The sequence below is a fragment of the Cibotium barometz genome, chromosome 36 (genome assembly GCF_041138505.1).
Source record: "Cibotium barometz isolate CiBa-2024 chromosome 36, ASM4113850v1, whole genome shotgun sequence".
Classification (NCBI taxonomy): Eukaryota; Viridiplantae; Streptophyta; class Polypodiopsida; order Cyatheales; family Cibotiaceae; genus Cibotium; species Cibotium barometz.
The window spans coordinates 1631773-1648336 of record NC_141081.1 but is presented as its reverse complement, the minus strand read 5'-3'; the positions used below and the strand labels follow the sequence as shown (position 1 = coordinate 1648336).

Here is a 16564-nt window from a genome sequence, read left to right as displayed (position 1 = left end):
AAATCCACCAAAAAGATGCCAAGCATCATAGCTAACAACCACATGGAATGGAATAGAATGTAATGGAGCTATTTCTTGAGATTTTAGGCTGTGAGGCTGCGTGGGAAAACGGTGCAGCCACGCCTAGCCTCATGAGTCAAAAAGAGTAAGATCAACTCCAAGTTTGACTCTCATTAGCAATAGAATACATTTACAGCCATTTAGAGTGAGTGGAGATGGACAATGCTGAGCTATGTGAAAGAGATTAGGGTTTGGAGCAAAGGGAAAGAAAAGAGAAACAAATTTTCAAAATTTTTTAGAAAAATGCATGTAAATTGGTACTCTGTGTTCCTCTCCTCAAGATCAACAAAAGCCCTAGCAAATGGGAGCAAAACGGGAGAAAGATGAGAAGTAATGGCTATGGAAAGCTTGGAGTAGAAGCATAAAAGATAAACGTGATTAATAGAGAGATTAATAAGTGATTAATTCAATTTTTTCTCAATTTTTGTACCCCACTCCAAATAATTGATCCAGGGTGCCCAAATTAGGTCCAATTGAGCTAAATCTCCATGAAATCACATGAAATCACATTAAATGATGCCTTCCCTCCACTAATCTCAAAAGATTAAGTAGAAATTAAGCAAGATTAAGCCAAAACTCCAAGAAATCAAAAGAAAATTCAAAAAATTATCAAGAAAATGACTAATCTCATGTCCAAAACCTTGATAATGGATCAAAATCAAGGCTCTGATACCAAATGAAATGGATCTAGAGTAAAATATTGAATCAAACACGTCAAAGTAAGAATCTAGTATCCATTAATCATGAGATTAGTTATCAAATGGCTCATCACATGAATATACAAGAGAGAGAAAATCTATAAGTGCATGTAGCAAGAGAAGATGCACAAATAGCCTAAGTGTGTTTAACCTCTCACCAAGAGGATGGCTTTCAAGTTAGCCATAAACTTGACCATGGAAGGCCAAATCTCCATTGATGGAGCCCAAAGGTACAAGATGACCAAAATTAGTAAAAGTGTCAAAAGATCCTACCAATGTACCCCAAGCCCTATTTATAGTCACTTTCTCCTTTTGCCCATGGACCCCTATGTACATGTGGAAATCAGGCTCTATGGTTCAGGACAATAACGGCTCGCTGAAGCTCACGCTCCCCCCTCCTGCTCGCCCTGCTGCCTGCACGCCCTTCCCCCCTTCCCGCCCACGCGTCTGCTCCCCCCTCCCCCCCCCCCGCCTGCCCTCGCGTATGTTCTCTATCCCCCGCCTGGTTTGCCTGCGCGCCCCAGTGCTGCAGCGCCTGCCGCCCCCCTGCTCCTCTCCTTCGCACCCCCCTCCCTTCTTCAGCGCCCCGCCCCCCCTCAGCCAGCCGTCGCCCTCTCTTCCCCCCCACCCCCCCCCCCTTTTTTCACGCTACTTCCGAGCCCCCCCCCCCCACCCCCCCCCCAGCTCAGTTCTTGCAGGACTCTCCGCATTCGCTCCGCCTTCGACATAGCTTCAAACTCTGATGGAGGCTCCTCCCGCCCCACCTCAGAGGGACTCTCCCGCAGCCCCCTCGCCCGCCCCTGAGGATACCCCCATCAGGCTTTCTCTTTCGCCAGAAGAGGAAGCGAGCCTCGCCGCAGAGGTGAAACGCCTCCAGTCACATTCCACTATCTGCCGTATAGTCGACACTCGCCCCAGCAGAGGGGAGATCCGGGATCTTCTCCAGGCCCGCCTTCTTGCAGATGTGGGGAACAGCTTTGCTCCCCTACAGGAGGAGACCCCAACGCCGACTGAGGATCAAGAGATGCCAGCACCCCCTCCTTCGTCCCCACCCCCCCCTCCCCCATCTCCCCCTCCCGCCTCGCTTCCACCTTCGCCTCCTCCCCTCCCCGCTCCGGTTTTGGCAGCGGCCCCTTCTCCCCCCCCCCCCCCCCCCCCCCGCTCGCCTCAGCTCCCCGGGAGGCCCTCACAGTTCCTTGGCGCTCACCTGCAGTCCGCGGCGGACACTGAGCACCGACCTTGCTCGGGCACCACAGAGGAGACTTACCATGCCGATTCGGGCTTCACGGATATCCTCTATCCGCAGTCAGCTGAGTCGTCTCGACACTAGACAGCGCTCGAAGGCTTTTGATTATTCCTTCACACGGCTTTTTGGAGCAGAGGGCCCCCACGAGCCAGCACCCATCAGAGTTCATGTAGTGATACCTCCGGCCCGAGGGGAGGAGGCACTTGATTCAGCGGTGGCCTTCTCATTCCCTCTCTGTGGCCCTAGCGACAGGGAGTGGAATATGGATCTCGCTCTTAGCACATTGAAGACTCAAGCAGTTGAGTTTTCTCACCATGTGAGCGATCTGGAGGTGACAGACGTGATAGGCCGACAATGGGAGTTGGCTCATTTTTTCTTTGATCTCGGGAGTGTGGATGCCTCCGGGATTCGACATTTGGTGGTTCGCATAGTGGCAGACTTAGCACGCGACCCTGGATATGTATGCATACACGAGGTCGCTTTGTCTGAGCGGGAGGCAGTCTCCATGGGACAGCCCACTGGCGCCTGGTCCGAGATTCTTGCAGCACACCGGGTAGGCAGATTCGTAGCCGCTCGGATGGGGACTATTCTCCATCCAAGCCGCTTGCGAAGGCCCGCCGTACGGCTGAGACAGCCTCCACCTCAGCAGGCCATCCATGAGGATCATCTCATGGAATGTACAAGGCCTTGGCGGCACACACTATATACGTTATCGTGGTTGCTTGAGACAGGAGCTTCAGAGATGCCTAGTTGGAGGCAGTATTGATATTTTGATGATACAGGAGCACCATTTGGGTGAGAGCAGGATCCGGAGATACGGTTTGGTGATGCCTGGTAGATGGCATTCCTTTTGGTCTGCAGGGTTTGGCCCCTTGGGTGGGCAGGGAGGAGTATGTATGGTCATTGCGGATGTATGGCGGCAGGCCATTGTGGATTGCTGCCTGGTAGAGCATAGTATGTCATTCTGAGGATGCATGATGAGCTCTTTGGCGTGCTCAATGTCTATGCGCCCAACCATGCTAGTGCCAGAGCACAGTTCTGGACCCAGGTTACGGATGCATTGCCAGAGGCCGCACATTGGTGTGTCGGGGGAGACTTCAACATGCTTGAGGACCCGGCCGATAGGGTCGGAGGCAGTCATGTTACAGTGCACGGCACGGAGCTTGCAGCTTGGGAGCGTTTTTGCATGACACTGAGGATCACTAATGCATGGCAGCTTGAGGCTTTCTCCCGCTCTCAGGACAGTCTTAGTTTCTCTCGGTCGGATCGCCGGCAGGGAGGGACTAATCTATCACGGATTGACCGCTTCTATGTGGGCGACAGGTTAGGGGAGCGAGGGGGCTCCGTTGGCATTCTCGCTGGCACCTCTTTTTCAAACCATGCGCCAGTTATTTTGACACTTGAGGAGAGGACACAGGAGACCAGCTTGCAGTTGAGGATCCCATAGAGGGTACTTACAGATCCTAGTCTCGCTAAGGACATTGCTCCAGCGCCTTCAGGGGCAGCAGCCTGCATGTGAGTGGGTGGCGTCCCAGCTGAGCCACGCACGCCAGGAGGTTAGAGAGGCAGAGGAGCAGAGACATGAGTTCTACTATCGTCGCCAGGCCTCTCAGTGGACACAGCTTGGTGATAGAGTGACTAGGGAGTTTTTTGAGATCACTGGACCTCGCCATGCTCGAGCAGGAGTCCGCCAGCTCAGGAGGCAGGACGGATCGGTAGCCACTGAGCTCGGGGAGATCAGAGCCATTGCCACTGATTTCTATAGAGACTTGCTTTCAGCGGAGCCAGCCACTGAGGCTCGGGATGCTTGCAGACAAACTATGTGGGCCCATGTGCAGAGGAGGGTCACAGATCGTATGCGTACAGTTCTGGGTAAGCCTCTTTTAGAGGTTGAGCTTGCTGAGGCCTTGAGGGTCTTTCCGCGCCATAGTTGCCCTGGGGAGGACGGATTGACGCCTGCCTTTTTTATGCGCTATTGGGACCTTTTGGGGCCAGGCCTCCACAGGGGCTTTCAATATGTTTTGGACACTGGGGCGATGCCACAGAGCTTTTCAGAGGGCTTGATCTTTCTTATCCCCAAGGGGGAGGAAGTATCAAATGATATTCGGCATTGGAGACCTATTACGATCCTCAATAATGTCTACAAGGTCTTAGCAAAGGCCTTGAGTTTGAGGATCCAGCCCTTCCTGGGGGAATTGATTCATGCTACCCAGACAAGATTCGTCAAGGAGCGTAGTATCCTTGACAACATTTTCACCTTCTGGGAGGCGACGGCCCGAGCTAGATTTCTCGGTGAGGACCTGGTCGTGATGCTTCTCGATTTTGAGAAGGCATACGATCGAGTCGATTGGAGTTTCTTAGAGGGCACTATGCTTCGCTTGGGCTTTGAGCCAGTTTGGATTCGAGGAGTGGCGGCTCTATATTCCACAGCTCGTAGCCAGGTGCTGATGGCAGGAGGACGGCGCCGAGTTTTGAGTTGACCAGATCAGTCCGTCAGGGGTGTCCTCTCGCCCCGTTTCTTTTTCTCTTCTTTGCTGAGGCTATGAGCATGTATCTGACGGCAGAGGAGGTTGGTTTGAGAGGACTCCAGCTCCCAATCCGGGGGGAGGACCTGCTCGATGCTGAGTTTGCTGATGACACAGGTTTATTTTTGCATGGCCAGGAGGCCAATCTTCAGAGGGCAGAGTAGTCACTTCAGGTTTTTAGTGCAGCTTCGGGAGCATTGATCAATTGGCGCAAGACAGTGGCCTTTTGGATCAGTAGCGCTCCCACTCCGGCATGGAGCCCAGACCCGGGTTTTAGATGGATTCCTCCTGGCACAGTAGTGCGGTATTTGGGATGCCAGATTGGACTAGATTTGTCACCTGAGCAGCAGATTGCCCCGCTTCTTAGCATTCGGAAGAAGCTTTTGTATTGGAGTACAGCTCGGCTATCCTTGGCTGGGAGGGTGGTGGTGGCAAATCAGGCAGAGTCACACGGGGACGCGGGGACGGGCCGTAGGGACGCGGGACGCGGGGACGCGGAGACGGGGACGACCGGGGACGCGTGGGACGTGCAGGGGACGCCGTGCAACACGGAGACACCTGAAGGCATCCCGGGGATGCGTTCCCGAAACGCGGGACGGGCAGGGGACGCGGTGAGGGGACGTCTCCAACGGCCAGAAACGAGCAGAAAACGGCTAGAAACGGGCAGAAACGGGCGGAAACGGGCGGAATTCCAGCTATAAAAAAAGGCACACTCTCTATTGCACCCACACTCGTTTCTCAAGCCTCATTGCTCAAGCTTCCAAATCCATCTCTCTCCAAGTTGTGCCAAGTTGTGCCAAGTTCCAACTTCCAAGCCATCTCTCTCTCTCTCTCTCTCTCTCTCTCTCTCTCTCACCCTTCTTCCCTCTCTCTCACACTATTCATCATTCATGGCATCTCAAGGTGAAGGCGCCGCCGCCACATCTTCCGTTGCGGGCTCTTCACGAAGGAGGCCGGCGGTGCACACATGGTCATGGTGGGATGAGGTCCACTACGCTAGTCGTGGAGTGGGCGGTGGTTCAAGGGCATGGAATTGCAAGCTTTGTTCCTACAAGAGAAGTGGCGGCGCCAACAAAGTGCGAGCTCACTTTTTGCACGAGGCCGGTCATCAAGTGCAATTTTGCGCGCGTGTTACTCCTGAGAAGCGAGCGGAGATTCTTGAGAAGCTCAAGGTTTATGCGGTGGCCGAGGCGGCAAAGAGAGGGCGACATGTTGCCGTTGATCCTCATGATGTGGTGAGAGCACGAGAGCAACCGACGCGAATGGAGGTGGAGAGGAACCCAAATCTTGCGTCAAGCTCTCAACCATTCAAGTCCACTCCATCCACATCGGGTGCCTCCATTCCCATCCGCCGTCAATCCACTCTTAACGAGAATTGGAACCCAAAATTGAAGGATGAGGTGGATAGGTCAGTGGCTAGGTTCTTCTACCACGACCACATTGCGTTTCAAGCGGCACGGTGAGAGTCGAGACTCAATTCTCTTCACTCTTTTTTTTCTTTAATGTCTCATGCTTCAAAGCATTTGTCATATTGCCAAAAAAAGCTAACATGCTACATGGTTTTCCTTACTTGAAATAGGTCTCCTTACTTCCGTGAGATGGCCACAAAGATCGGGGAATATGGCCCCTCTTATGTGCCACCTTCATCGGAAAAGATTCGCACCACTTTGCTTGATAGGGAGAAGTTGGCCGTTGAGCAGGCGGCGGCGGATACAAAGGCAACATGGGAGACTAACGGAGTCTCTCTCATTGTAGACGGATGGAGTGACACGCGCAAGCGCTCCATCCATGGAGTGGTGGCCTACTCAAGGGGCAAAGTGTACTTCATCGAGTCACATGATGCGAGTGGCACTGGGAAGGCCGTGGATGTGCTTGCCGCGGAATGGGCGTCCACGATCGAGGTCATTGGGCCGGAGCTTGTGGTCGGCATGGTGGCGGATGGAGAGGCGTCAAATAGGGCAGCCGGGAGCATTATTGAGTCAATGTATCCATCCATCACAGTTTCTTTTTGCATGGCCCATTGTCTCAACAACCTCCTCAAAGACATAGGTGCCTTGCCATGGATTGCACCCACCATTGAGGAGGCTAACCAGCTTGTATCCTTTGTCCTCAACCACCAAAGGCTGCAACATGAGTTCTCTAAAAGGAGCACTCTTTCCCTCCTCAAGTATTCTGAGACAAGGTTTGCATACAACTTCCTCATGCTAGGCCGCTTGTCTACATGTGGCGGAGCCCTAAGAGGGCTTTTCCTTAGTGATGAATTTTCTGCAATGCCGCAGTCAAAATCGGCAACAGGGAGAACGTGCCGAGATCGCGCCGATGATGCCGCTTGGTGGGAGAAGGTGAAGACACTTGATGCCTTGGTCAAGCCTATTGTTCACCTTCTACAAGTCATTGACGGCCGTGAACCATGTATCGGCAAGGTCTATGAGGCCATGGATCACATGATCGAGTCACTCCAGCAGCTTGTGCCAGCAGACAGGGCCGAGTTTGAGGAGATCCACTCATTATGTGAGTCCAGGTGGAACTCCTACTACTCCCCTCTTCATGCGGCTGCCTTTGTGGTTGATCCAGAGTTCCAGGGCAGAAAGCAAGAGGCCGACAAGGAAGTAAGCAGGGGATGGCGGATCATTTTGGAGCGCTTAGAGCTCGACCCTACCATCAGGCGGAAGATCACAGACCAGCTATCTCAGTACAGGACGCGGCAGGGATCTTTTGGATGTTTAGATGCACAGCTTGACCGCCTCAAGATTGGGTCTCCTCTTTGGTGGGAGGATTATAGATCAGATGGGCCGGAGTTGCAGCGCTTGGCTATTCGCATCCTTAGCCAGGCTGTGAGCTCTAGTTGCTTGGAGCAACTTTGGAGCGTTTACAGTCACATTGCCTCTAAGAAGAGGAACCGCCTTGAAGTGCAAAGGGCAAGTGATTTGGTTTTTGTGAGCGCTAACTTGCGCATGCTATGTGCGACAGCAACAGGGAAGGCGGATCCCTTCACCGAATGGGAGATGGCACAGCAGGATCCTGCAGCTCAGGAGCATCTTGAGGAGGTAGAGGAGGAGCTACAGCCTGAGGGGGAGGAGGAGGCTTCAAATGGCATCGACGACTTCGACTTCCAAGCCTCCCGTCAGGCTAGCACTTCAGGAGCTTGAGGCTTGACTCTTGAGCCTTGAGCCATCTCACCTTTTTTGTGCCCACTGCCAATGGCCATGATCTATTGTGATCTATCTAGTATCCCTATTTTGTACCCACTCTTTTTTGTAACCCTCACTGCCCATGAGGCATGTACTTATCTCTTTGTATCTATCAGACTATCAATCACATAATCAGTGTGCCATCGATGTTTTATTAGCGCATTTTGCTCAAAATGACTCTTGTTTTTTTGTCTATTCGGTGTAAAATTTTGTTCAAAGTGTGTCTCTATATGTATGTCATGCATACAACTCCTAAATTGCTTTTAAAAAAGAGGTTTTTTTTTTGCCATTCCCGACCCCGTCCCCGGGACGGCACTTCCCCGTCCCCGTCCCCGTCCCCGTCCCCATGTGACTCTGAAATCAGGTGCTTTTAGCGACCATGTGGTACATCACGTCTTGCTGGATCTTCTCGAGCTCTTGCATCAGCCAGGTACAGAGGCTGATCAGGAACTTTCTTTGGTCTGGGCAGGATGGTCAGCGAGCCTGGGCTAAGGTCGCTTGGGCAATTATTACACTTCCGCTGGCCCAGGGGGGGCTTGGGCATTATAGATCCAGTTGATCAGAGTAGAGCCTTATTGGGGAAGCTTATTGTTCAGGGGCTGCTTCCAGGCGCTGAGCCTTAGAAAGAGCTTCTTTTGCAGCGGCTGCAGGCTCGGGCTCCCCCAGCAGGGGGCACTTGGGCACCAGAGATACGATGGATCTTCATAGAGATGAGGAGGACAGGCCTCAGTAGAGGATGGGAGGACAGATTTGCCTTGAGCATCCTGCGAGCTTGGGAGTTGCCCAGACCGGGACTCTCTCAGAGACCTCCTTCTTGTGATGAGGAGCGGGCTAGATAGCCGCTCATCTGAAGCCCAGCGGTTCGCACAAAGCAAGGTCATATGTTGGGTTCTCAGCCTCGTCTAGCCTGGGGACCATTGGCGGCGGCAGGCCCAGCACGTAGTTTTGGAGACTGGCAGGCCTTCTGCAGTCTCCCAGAGGAGATCCAGGTGGAGAGGCTGAGTCACTTCAGAGGGGGGCTGATTATGAGGGATGACTTTCAGGAGGCACTCACGGAGGAGTGGTTCACGCCTCTCGAGCCAGTGGCCCCACGGTGGATGGGAGCCTTTACACAGTTGGAGATCCTGATTGCTGTCAGAGCTTGCACTGAGGATGGTAGATGCCTCTAATATGAGATCCACGATGAGAGTAGACTTCAGAGAGTGGAGGTGGAGTCGCCTTTGGTTGCAGAGTGCATTTTTCAGAGGATACGGGTAGTGGCCGCCGCTTCGCGGAAGTGGCATATTGACCCAGACCCTGCAGATGTGGACTCTGATTGGCGCATATGGGCATATACACCACGCCCCTTGGCCAGGCTCCAGTGGGACCCTGGCGAGTACGAGTGGCATGATCCTTATGCATCCCTCAAGGCCACAGAGATCACCTTTTTCCAGTATACTGTTGGGTTGGGGTGACATATTTTGATGGCGAGGAGGATGGTCTCTCCAGCTGCATCGGAGCATTGGCGGCTACAGGGACTCTCACAGGAGTTCCTGGAGGATTTTTGGACCAGGCTCTGGGCTAGTCGACAGGTACGCAGGATCTCGACTTTCTAGTGGCTAGTCGCCCACAGGGGCTCTGCAGTTGGCACCTGGCTTGTCTACAGCGGGCTTCCGGCGGCCTGCGTCCGATGCGGCCACCCTTGGGAGACACAGAGACATTGCCTATGGGACTGTCCTCAGGCGCAGCACATTTGGCTACAGATGCTGCGCATTCTGGTCCCCCCTCTCTCCAGAGGGTATGTATACGTGGGGTGCCGTTGCTTGGTCGACTTCGTCAGGGCCTGCTATGGGCTATGAGACGGAGCAGGACAGCCAGGCCATCAGATTCATTAGGGGCCAGCCTCGCTTGGTTCCTTCACTGGATTTCTCGTCCGCCAGCTGGACACAGGAGAGGGATCTACAATGGGAGCTCCTCAGTAGCCTCACCATCTGGTTCACCTGGAGAGCCCGGTGTTTCAGGGCCTTTGAGGGGAGACTGGAGCCACCAGCAGAGACTGTTCGGGGGATTTGGCAGGAGTTGATCCACACCCTGCGAGGACAGTATGACCGCATCCGGGGCGACTCGGATGAGGCGATCTTGCGGCGCTAGGCCTTTTACACCACTTGGCGCAGCGACCCCTTCTATACCCTACACGCGGGTTCTCCCCACTGGGACTACAGGCCACCTGTTTGCCCCTCCTATTGTATGATATAGCCCCTCAGTTCTTTGTACTGATATTTGTACTTTTTTGCACCTAGGGGGAGTCTCCCTAGCTGCCTTGCTTGGATCTCTGCTCTGTTTTCTTATGAGCAGGAGAGGATCTTTTGTAGCCCTACGGGCGTTTTTATATAACTAATGAAAGGATCTTTTCTTGGAAAAAAAAAACAACTTCAGAAATCATGGGATGCGGAAGTAAGCTCCCACAGCAATTGATATGCAGCACACATGTTCTTTCCTCATGGTAAAGCTCTACTTTCTTTATCTTTGAAGTATCCAGGAAGGGCACACCATACACGTGCTTTTGTTCTTTGTACTCTCTTTGCGAAGTGGTCCAGACACATGCATTAAAAAAAAAGGCCTCCATCTTTGGCCCTTAATAAATTCCCAGATGATAGACCCAGATCCCAGATACTTCAGTTTTCTTGGGTTTATCTTAAGAAGCCTCTTCAGTTTCTTTAAAGCTGCTTTCCCTGAGCTTTGTCCAGACTCAAATTTTTAGAAGTAGACGTGTTGATTCAGCCTTGCCCTCATTGAACCTTTTTACTAGACATAACCATCTTATCTATGCTTTGAGATTTAAACACACCCTGTTGTTGTAAGACTTCATTGGCACATTGCAAGGCCTTAAACTTGACATTTTTAAGAGTCATTTTAAGTCTTTAAATAACAGAACTCAAGTGCTGTTTTCACCAACCTTAACCCTCTTATCTATGCCTCGGACATTATAAACACACATTCTGGGCCCATTACAAGTCAAGTTTATAGCCACTGGGAATTTCAGTCAATGAGAGAAGAGACCCTCTTCATTTGGCTGGTGGTTGATGGTGGAGACACTGGCTGTATGGAAGATGTCCTTTGAGAAATTTACCATGGGATTGGGGATAAGTAGATGTCTGGAGAATGCTTGAAAGCATTCCTTTCTTCAATTACTATGGCAAGAATATATGCCAGATTCTAAGCGCTCAAATTGGGCTAGGAAGAGACTTTGAAGCTTAGAGAAGTGGAAAGGTCATACTCCCTTCGCTGATAGTATACCAGTCAATCTTTGGCAAGTTGTCACGAATGTTGTTAGCCTCTGCCTTCTACTGCCCTTGTATGCAACTTTGCTTTTGATGTTTGTTCTGTTCTTTTTGTGATACAGTTCTCCTTGGGTTTGTGCTATACAATTTACTGTCATTACTATTCACAATAAGTTTCACCAGAACAACCTACAATATTCCCCCTTCCATTGATTATACGTTCCCCAAAAAAACATGCCCCTTACCACTCTACCACTGAAAAACTCACTAAGTAAAGCCCATCAAGATCTTGCAAGAGAGTCCAGAAAAAAAGACACACCGAACTTGAAAACAAGTCAAATGGGGAATAAATAAACCAGCACCTCATTCAAGAAAATGAAGCCTCTATCACTTCGCATGTAACGATAGTCATGGGCAAGTGCTATCATGCAGCCTCCAGCAGTTGCATGCCCACTGCACAAGAAAAAATACATCAAAAACTAGGTGTTTGAAGACAAAATTTGTTTCACCTCCACAACCATGTGTAAGAATGTGATGAGGGACCTCTTGGATGCTATAATTACCATTTACATGAGAACTTACACGTGATGCTAAATTTAAATCTGGCATTTGTGAATAAGTATGATCTTTTTTTTAAAGAATTTTTTTACATGGTTCAAAAAGCATCAAACGCCTCAATGGACAAGAAAAGACAACTTTCTGATCTTAATGCAAAGAACTCTTTGCCAGTCTCTTTTACAGTTAGCTCATACTTAAACTTATTCCCAATCTCAACAGCATTTCTTTGAAACAATCGAAAAAAGAAGCCAGAATTTACAATCCTATTTGTACAGCCAGGAGGAAAAAGGTCAACATATCACATAGCTTGATCCCACACCTACAAGCAGGAGCTTAGCTACTACTCAAAAACGGGCAAAAGAGGCTATAAGATCTTCAGTAGAAGTGCATTGGTAGATGTCCGATGTTGTAGGATGCATGGGCATATAAGATAGTGCACACAGAACCAACAAGGTTGAACATGAGAGCAAAGGTCTGTCGATGCCCATTGCTAGTGATTTGCTGTTGGATCTTTGAGCAGCTTGCGGATCAGTAAGAGAGCACCTTGATTGTGCAAAAGGGTTCAATTTGCTGTAAAGCTCCAAGAAGAATTTTAAAATCTGTAGACTTTTAAGTTTTAAGGTTTTTAAGCTAGAACATTTATGTATCATATCACAATCTTAAAAACTTTCTCTATAAAAATCCATGTATGATCCTTTCCATAACATGACATAACAAAGGCAAAAATCGACAAAGTTGGTCCTTTCTGTGACAGACATAACAAATGCAAAATCGACAAAGTCTTGAACCAGGCCTGTGTGGCATATTCACATATAACAGCTACACTACCCTCTAAAAACTCTCAATACCACCTTCTATAAGAGGTAATAGAGAAACTACCACACTGCAGCAACTGTTGGGATGGGAAAGCAGAGGATCCTTTGGAGCAGTTTGTGGAAGAGAACAATTAAAAGCTGCAGAAGAAAATATTGTAGGTCATTTATGAATGTGAGACCCATACTGGTAGAATAGCAACACATTTGCAACTAATTAGAAGCACAGAAGATCACCATTCTCTCAATTCCGCTTTGAATGCCAATAAATCGGTGAATCAAAACACAAACTAGTTACTTACAGTATGTTTGTCTGGATTGTGCTTAAGGTAGTCAAGATCAAGCCCATTGGAAAAGAATTTTCCCTGCAAAATTTGCAGATTTCTTTACCAATACATATTTACATCATTTTAATGCATTGGAACTGCCTTAAATCATTACCAATACTTTACTTAAACGTAGTCAAGAAAAGGCTGTTTCCCCAATGTAAAAGAAAAGGCTGATTTTTGCATTGGAACTGCCTTAAATCATTACCAATACTTTATAGTGAGTAGATACAGTTTTAACTAGCCTAACCCTACACTTCAACACCTCCATTGCTATCCTAAATATTCATAGAAATGTATACCTGTGGCAAGATAATGGAATCCCTTTCAAACCATTGCATAGGTTTTAAAAAACAAAAGTACAATGTGACATGCATCATGCACTTGGATGCCATGGACATACTACACCAACTCAAGTGCAAGGCCCTAAAGCTGGACACCACGAATCTTGTGAGCCCTTGCATAGGGACGAGTCGCCAATGTACCCCTGCCTGAGGCCGCCTTAAGCCCTAAATGCAAGGTATAAGAGGTCTAGAAGCAGTCCTAAACAGCATGGAAGCATTAACACTAGTAATTCAGCCTGTTGAAGCAAAAATGCAGCACATAGCTAATGTCCAGCAAAGGACAACTTCAATGCAAGCAAATCAGCCCCTGAGATCTGCATTATATACATCATCTTGGTCAGCCATCCCACTTGCATAATTTCAGTTTTGGTGTTCTCTACATATCAATTAAAAGTGTTCTCTGAATATCAATTAAAAGGTTATGCATGTAACATTGGTACTGCTGCGCAGCAGTATGGGCACCTGGGCTCGCCACCTCCACATGGTCTCAGATAGAGAGGCCTCAGATTCTCATGCGCTCACGGATGATCCGCAGCAAACCCTCCGTCCCACATGACATTGTTCGGATGGAGTTTGCTGCACCTCCTATGCTAGTAGAGGCCCTCTTCCAGACAATCTGCTTCATACAGAGGATCAGAGATATGCCATCAGATCGACTCTCACATAGAGCTTTTGAGGCGTCCAGGCAACTCGCAAAGAGTGGAGATGCGAGATCATGGTATTCACAGATGATACAGTGGCTCACTCAGCATGGTCTTGACATAGATCACCTGCCACCTTTCCCGTATGAGATACATGCACCACACATCTAGCTCTCTCACAGTGAGAGGAATAGAGTCCTTCGGCAGGATTTATGGCAGCGATACACTCAAGAGACTTGGATTACACCCAGTCAGCCTCTACCGCCGAAGATGCTATACTACGGAGATCAGTTTATGCGTATCTCAGCGGATGGATTCATACAAAGACCTGGATACATGGATGTGTACATGCCTCACAGTGCCCGAGTGGTGATTGGCCAGCTCAGAGTGTCGTCACACCAGCTTGAGATTGAGGCAGGTAGGGCAGCACGGATCCCCAGAGCAGAGAGGCTATGCAGACTATGCCAGGAGGAGGTTGAGAGTGAGGAACATTATGTATGCAGATGCAGAGCATATAGTGTCATTAGAGAGAGATACACCACCATCTTCAGTGGACATCCCTCACTCCGCCAGATCATGGAGTCTGCAGACCAGCACAGATTTGGCCAGTTCTTGTTAGAGACACTACTACGGACTCATACCACAGGGAGAGGTGGGCGACAGCTCCAGCTCTCTGATTTCTTCTAGAGATCTATCCCAGTGCCTACCCTGACTCAGGACATTACACCCCCCCACTAGCTCAGTACTTTCATAGTTTATTTCATGTTCATTTTGTCCTCTCTTTTTTTGGACATCCAGAAGACATCGACAGTTGTACATTGATTTGTCTCATAGGTCGAGTTCGGCCTCATGATGTCCCGTCCCTCCATGACCTCCTCCATCCTCCCAGGATGTGTCCAAAGTGCTCCATTGCAGTTCCAAACTGCTATGTGTATCTGTGAATCTGGATCCTCCATAGCCGATGTCCCATAGGCCGCCTGGCGAGAGAGAGAGGGAAGAGAGACAATATAGACACAGTACACCCGATTGGGTCCTAAATGCCCTTTGCAAGTCCACCAAGGATGGCGTATTTGCTTTATTGAATGATGACAAAAAGACTCAAATCTGTAGATCTTCCCTTGGCTGTAAATCTTCAGCCTGAAGATGATCTCGTTCTTGACCTTCAAGTTCACCTTTGCATTATGCTCCCTTTGTCTATCCTGGCCCTTGGAACACTTCAGCACTTCGTGAATTATGAGATGCCTGAATGATTATTTAGCCCATGCTTTTATACTGGTCGGTGGTCTCTAGAGGGAGTCGGCCTGCTGAAGTAAGGCCCATGACCTGTTTTCTGTCCATTAAATAGGCACCATGGTCTTGCTCTTGGCCGCCTTGCTCTGGCTGCTGTCCAGGCTGCCCATGGCCTTGCTTGGCCTGGCCATCTTGCTGTCCGGGCTGCCAATGGCCTTGCTTGGCCTGGCTGACTGGCTGGACTCCCCCTTATGGGCTGGCCGACTGGCTGTGCAGCCCTTGGGACTGGCTGACTGGGCTACAGCCCTCGGGCTGGCTGCCATGTTGGCCAAGCTTGGCTGACAAGCTGCCCATGCCCTCCTAGGGCTGGCCACTCATACACTAGGGCTTCATGGCCCAAAGCCATGGCCCATGGGCTGCCCCGCATGGCCCAATGTGTAGGGTTCCACCCTACACTCCATGCAAACTACATGCAACTACATGCTATTCCTCATATGCTTGGCATCTGGCTACAAGCTGAATACCCAAACACCTATCATCATTGGGTGACTCACAGTACGGACTAGCATTGTTCCATGTGCGGGACTTGCACACCTGACCAATACCATGTATGGGACTTGTACACCTAACCTTGGACGCTGAGTGGTGACTCGTCCCAGACTAGGGCTCACAAGGGACCAATTTCCACTCCAGGTCCTACACCTACTTGTATATATATGTCCACATGGCATCCAAGTGCGAGATGCACGTGACACTGTATTAGCCTGCTTCCTCTAATCCTAGGGCTCCCCTAACCCTGTTGGATTAGACCACTAATCCTAAGGATTAATACTAGGTACGTAACATGCACCATTGTCCTCGGGTGCCACATGGACATTCTCCAGCTTCTAGGACAGTCAATCACCTTTTCTGATGGGCCAAGAGCATGTCGTGAGCCCTAGTCCAAGGGACAAGTTGCCAGGCACCATCTAGGTTTAGGGACAGTGTCCGTTGTGCCTGTGGCACAATTCAATGTAACCCTCTTAGATGTTGGAAGTTAGCCGTTTATATGGTCAAAAGCCTTAGTCTTTGGGTGGGCATGGGCCACCCATGGGCACCCTTGGTGGGGACCAAAAAGGGGCAAAGGTGGACCAATTATTGGGCTGATAGAGGACACCTATGTAAAGAGACTTTAAGGGCACATCTTTTGAGAGCAACCGTAGCTCTTGGTGCCTATATAAGAGCAGCCAGCCAAGGGCATAAAGCATCTTGCAACCTATGAGCTCAAGGGTCAGCCCAAGCATGAAGAGGCAATTGACCCTTGAATACAGATCAACCTATGAGCTCAAGGGTCAGCCCAAGCATGAGGAAGCAATTGACCCTTGAATAGAGAACAACCATGACTTCATCATCTGAAGGAGAGCATAGAAGGCTGTCCAACCAGCCTGTAACCCTAAAACGCAGCTCATCAAGAAGGCCATCTCTAAAGCAAAATGCACAGCACATAGGCAGCCTACAACAGCCACAAAATGCAGCATGCAAGCCAGCCAGAGAGCTGCAACAAGAAGGTTGTGACACACCTACGAGTATGTAGGGCACAGTCGGACATCAAATAGCAGCCAACAGGCAAAGTCGGATAGCGCAGAGGACATGTGGCATTGCCATGTACCGATGATGGCATGGCAGCGATGATG

At 49.9% G+C, this 16564-nt stretch overlaps 1 protein-coding gene across 1 annotated transcript in view; it reads right to left on the bottom strand.

Annotated features, from left to right (window-relative positions):
* Positions 1–16564, bottom strand: part of LOC147617390 (enoyl-CoA delta isomerase 1, peroxisomal-like) — a 71147-nt gene that overhangs the window by 21823 nt on the left and 32760 nt on the right. The window contains exons 4-6 of the mRNA XM_086775647.1: positions 12653–12715; positions 12418–12491; positions 11343–11433 (exon numbers count right to left, since the gene is read on the bottom strand). Coding sequence (XP_086631773.1) covers positions 11343–11433; positions 12418–12491; positions 12653–12715 — 228 coding nt within the window. The remainder of the gene's footprint in view (positions 1–11342; positions 11434–12417; positions 12492–12652; positions 12716–16564) is intronic.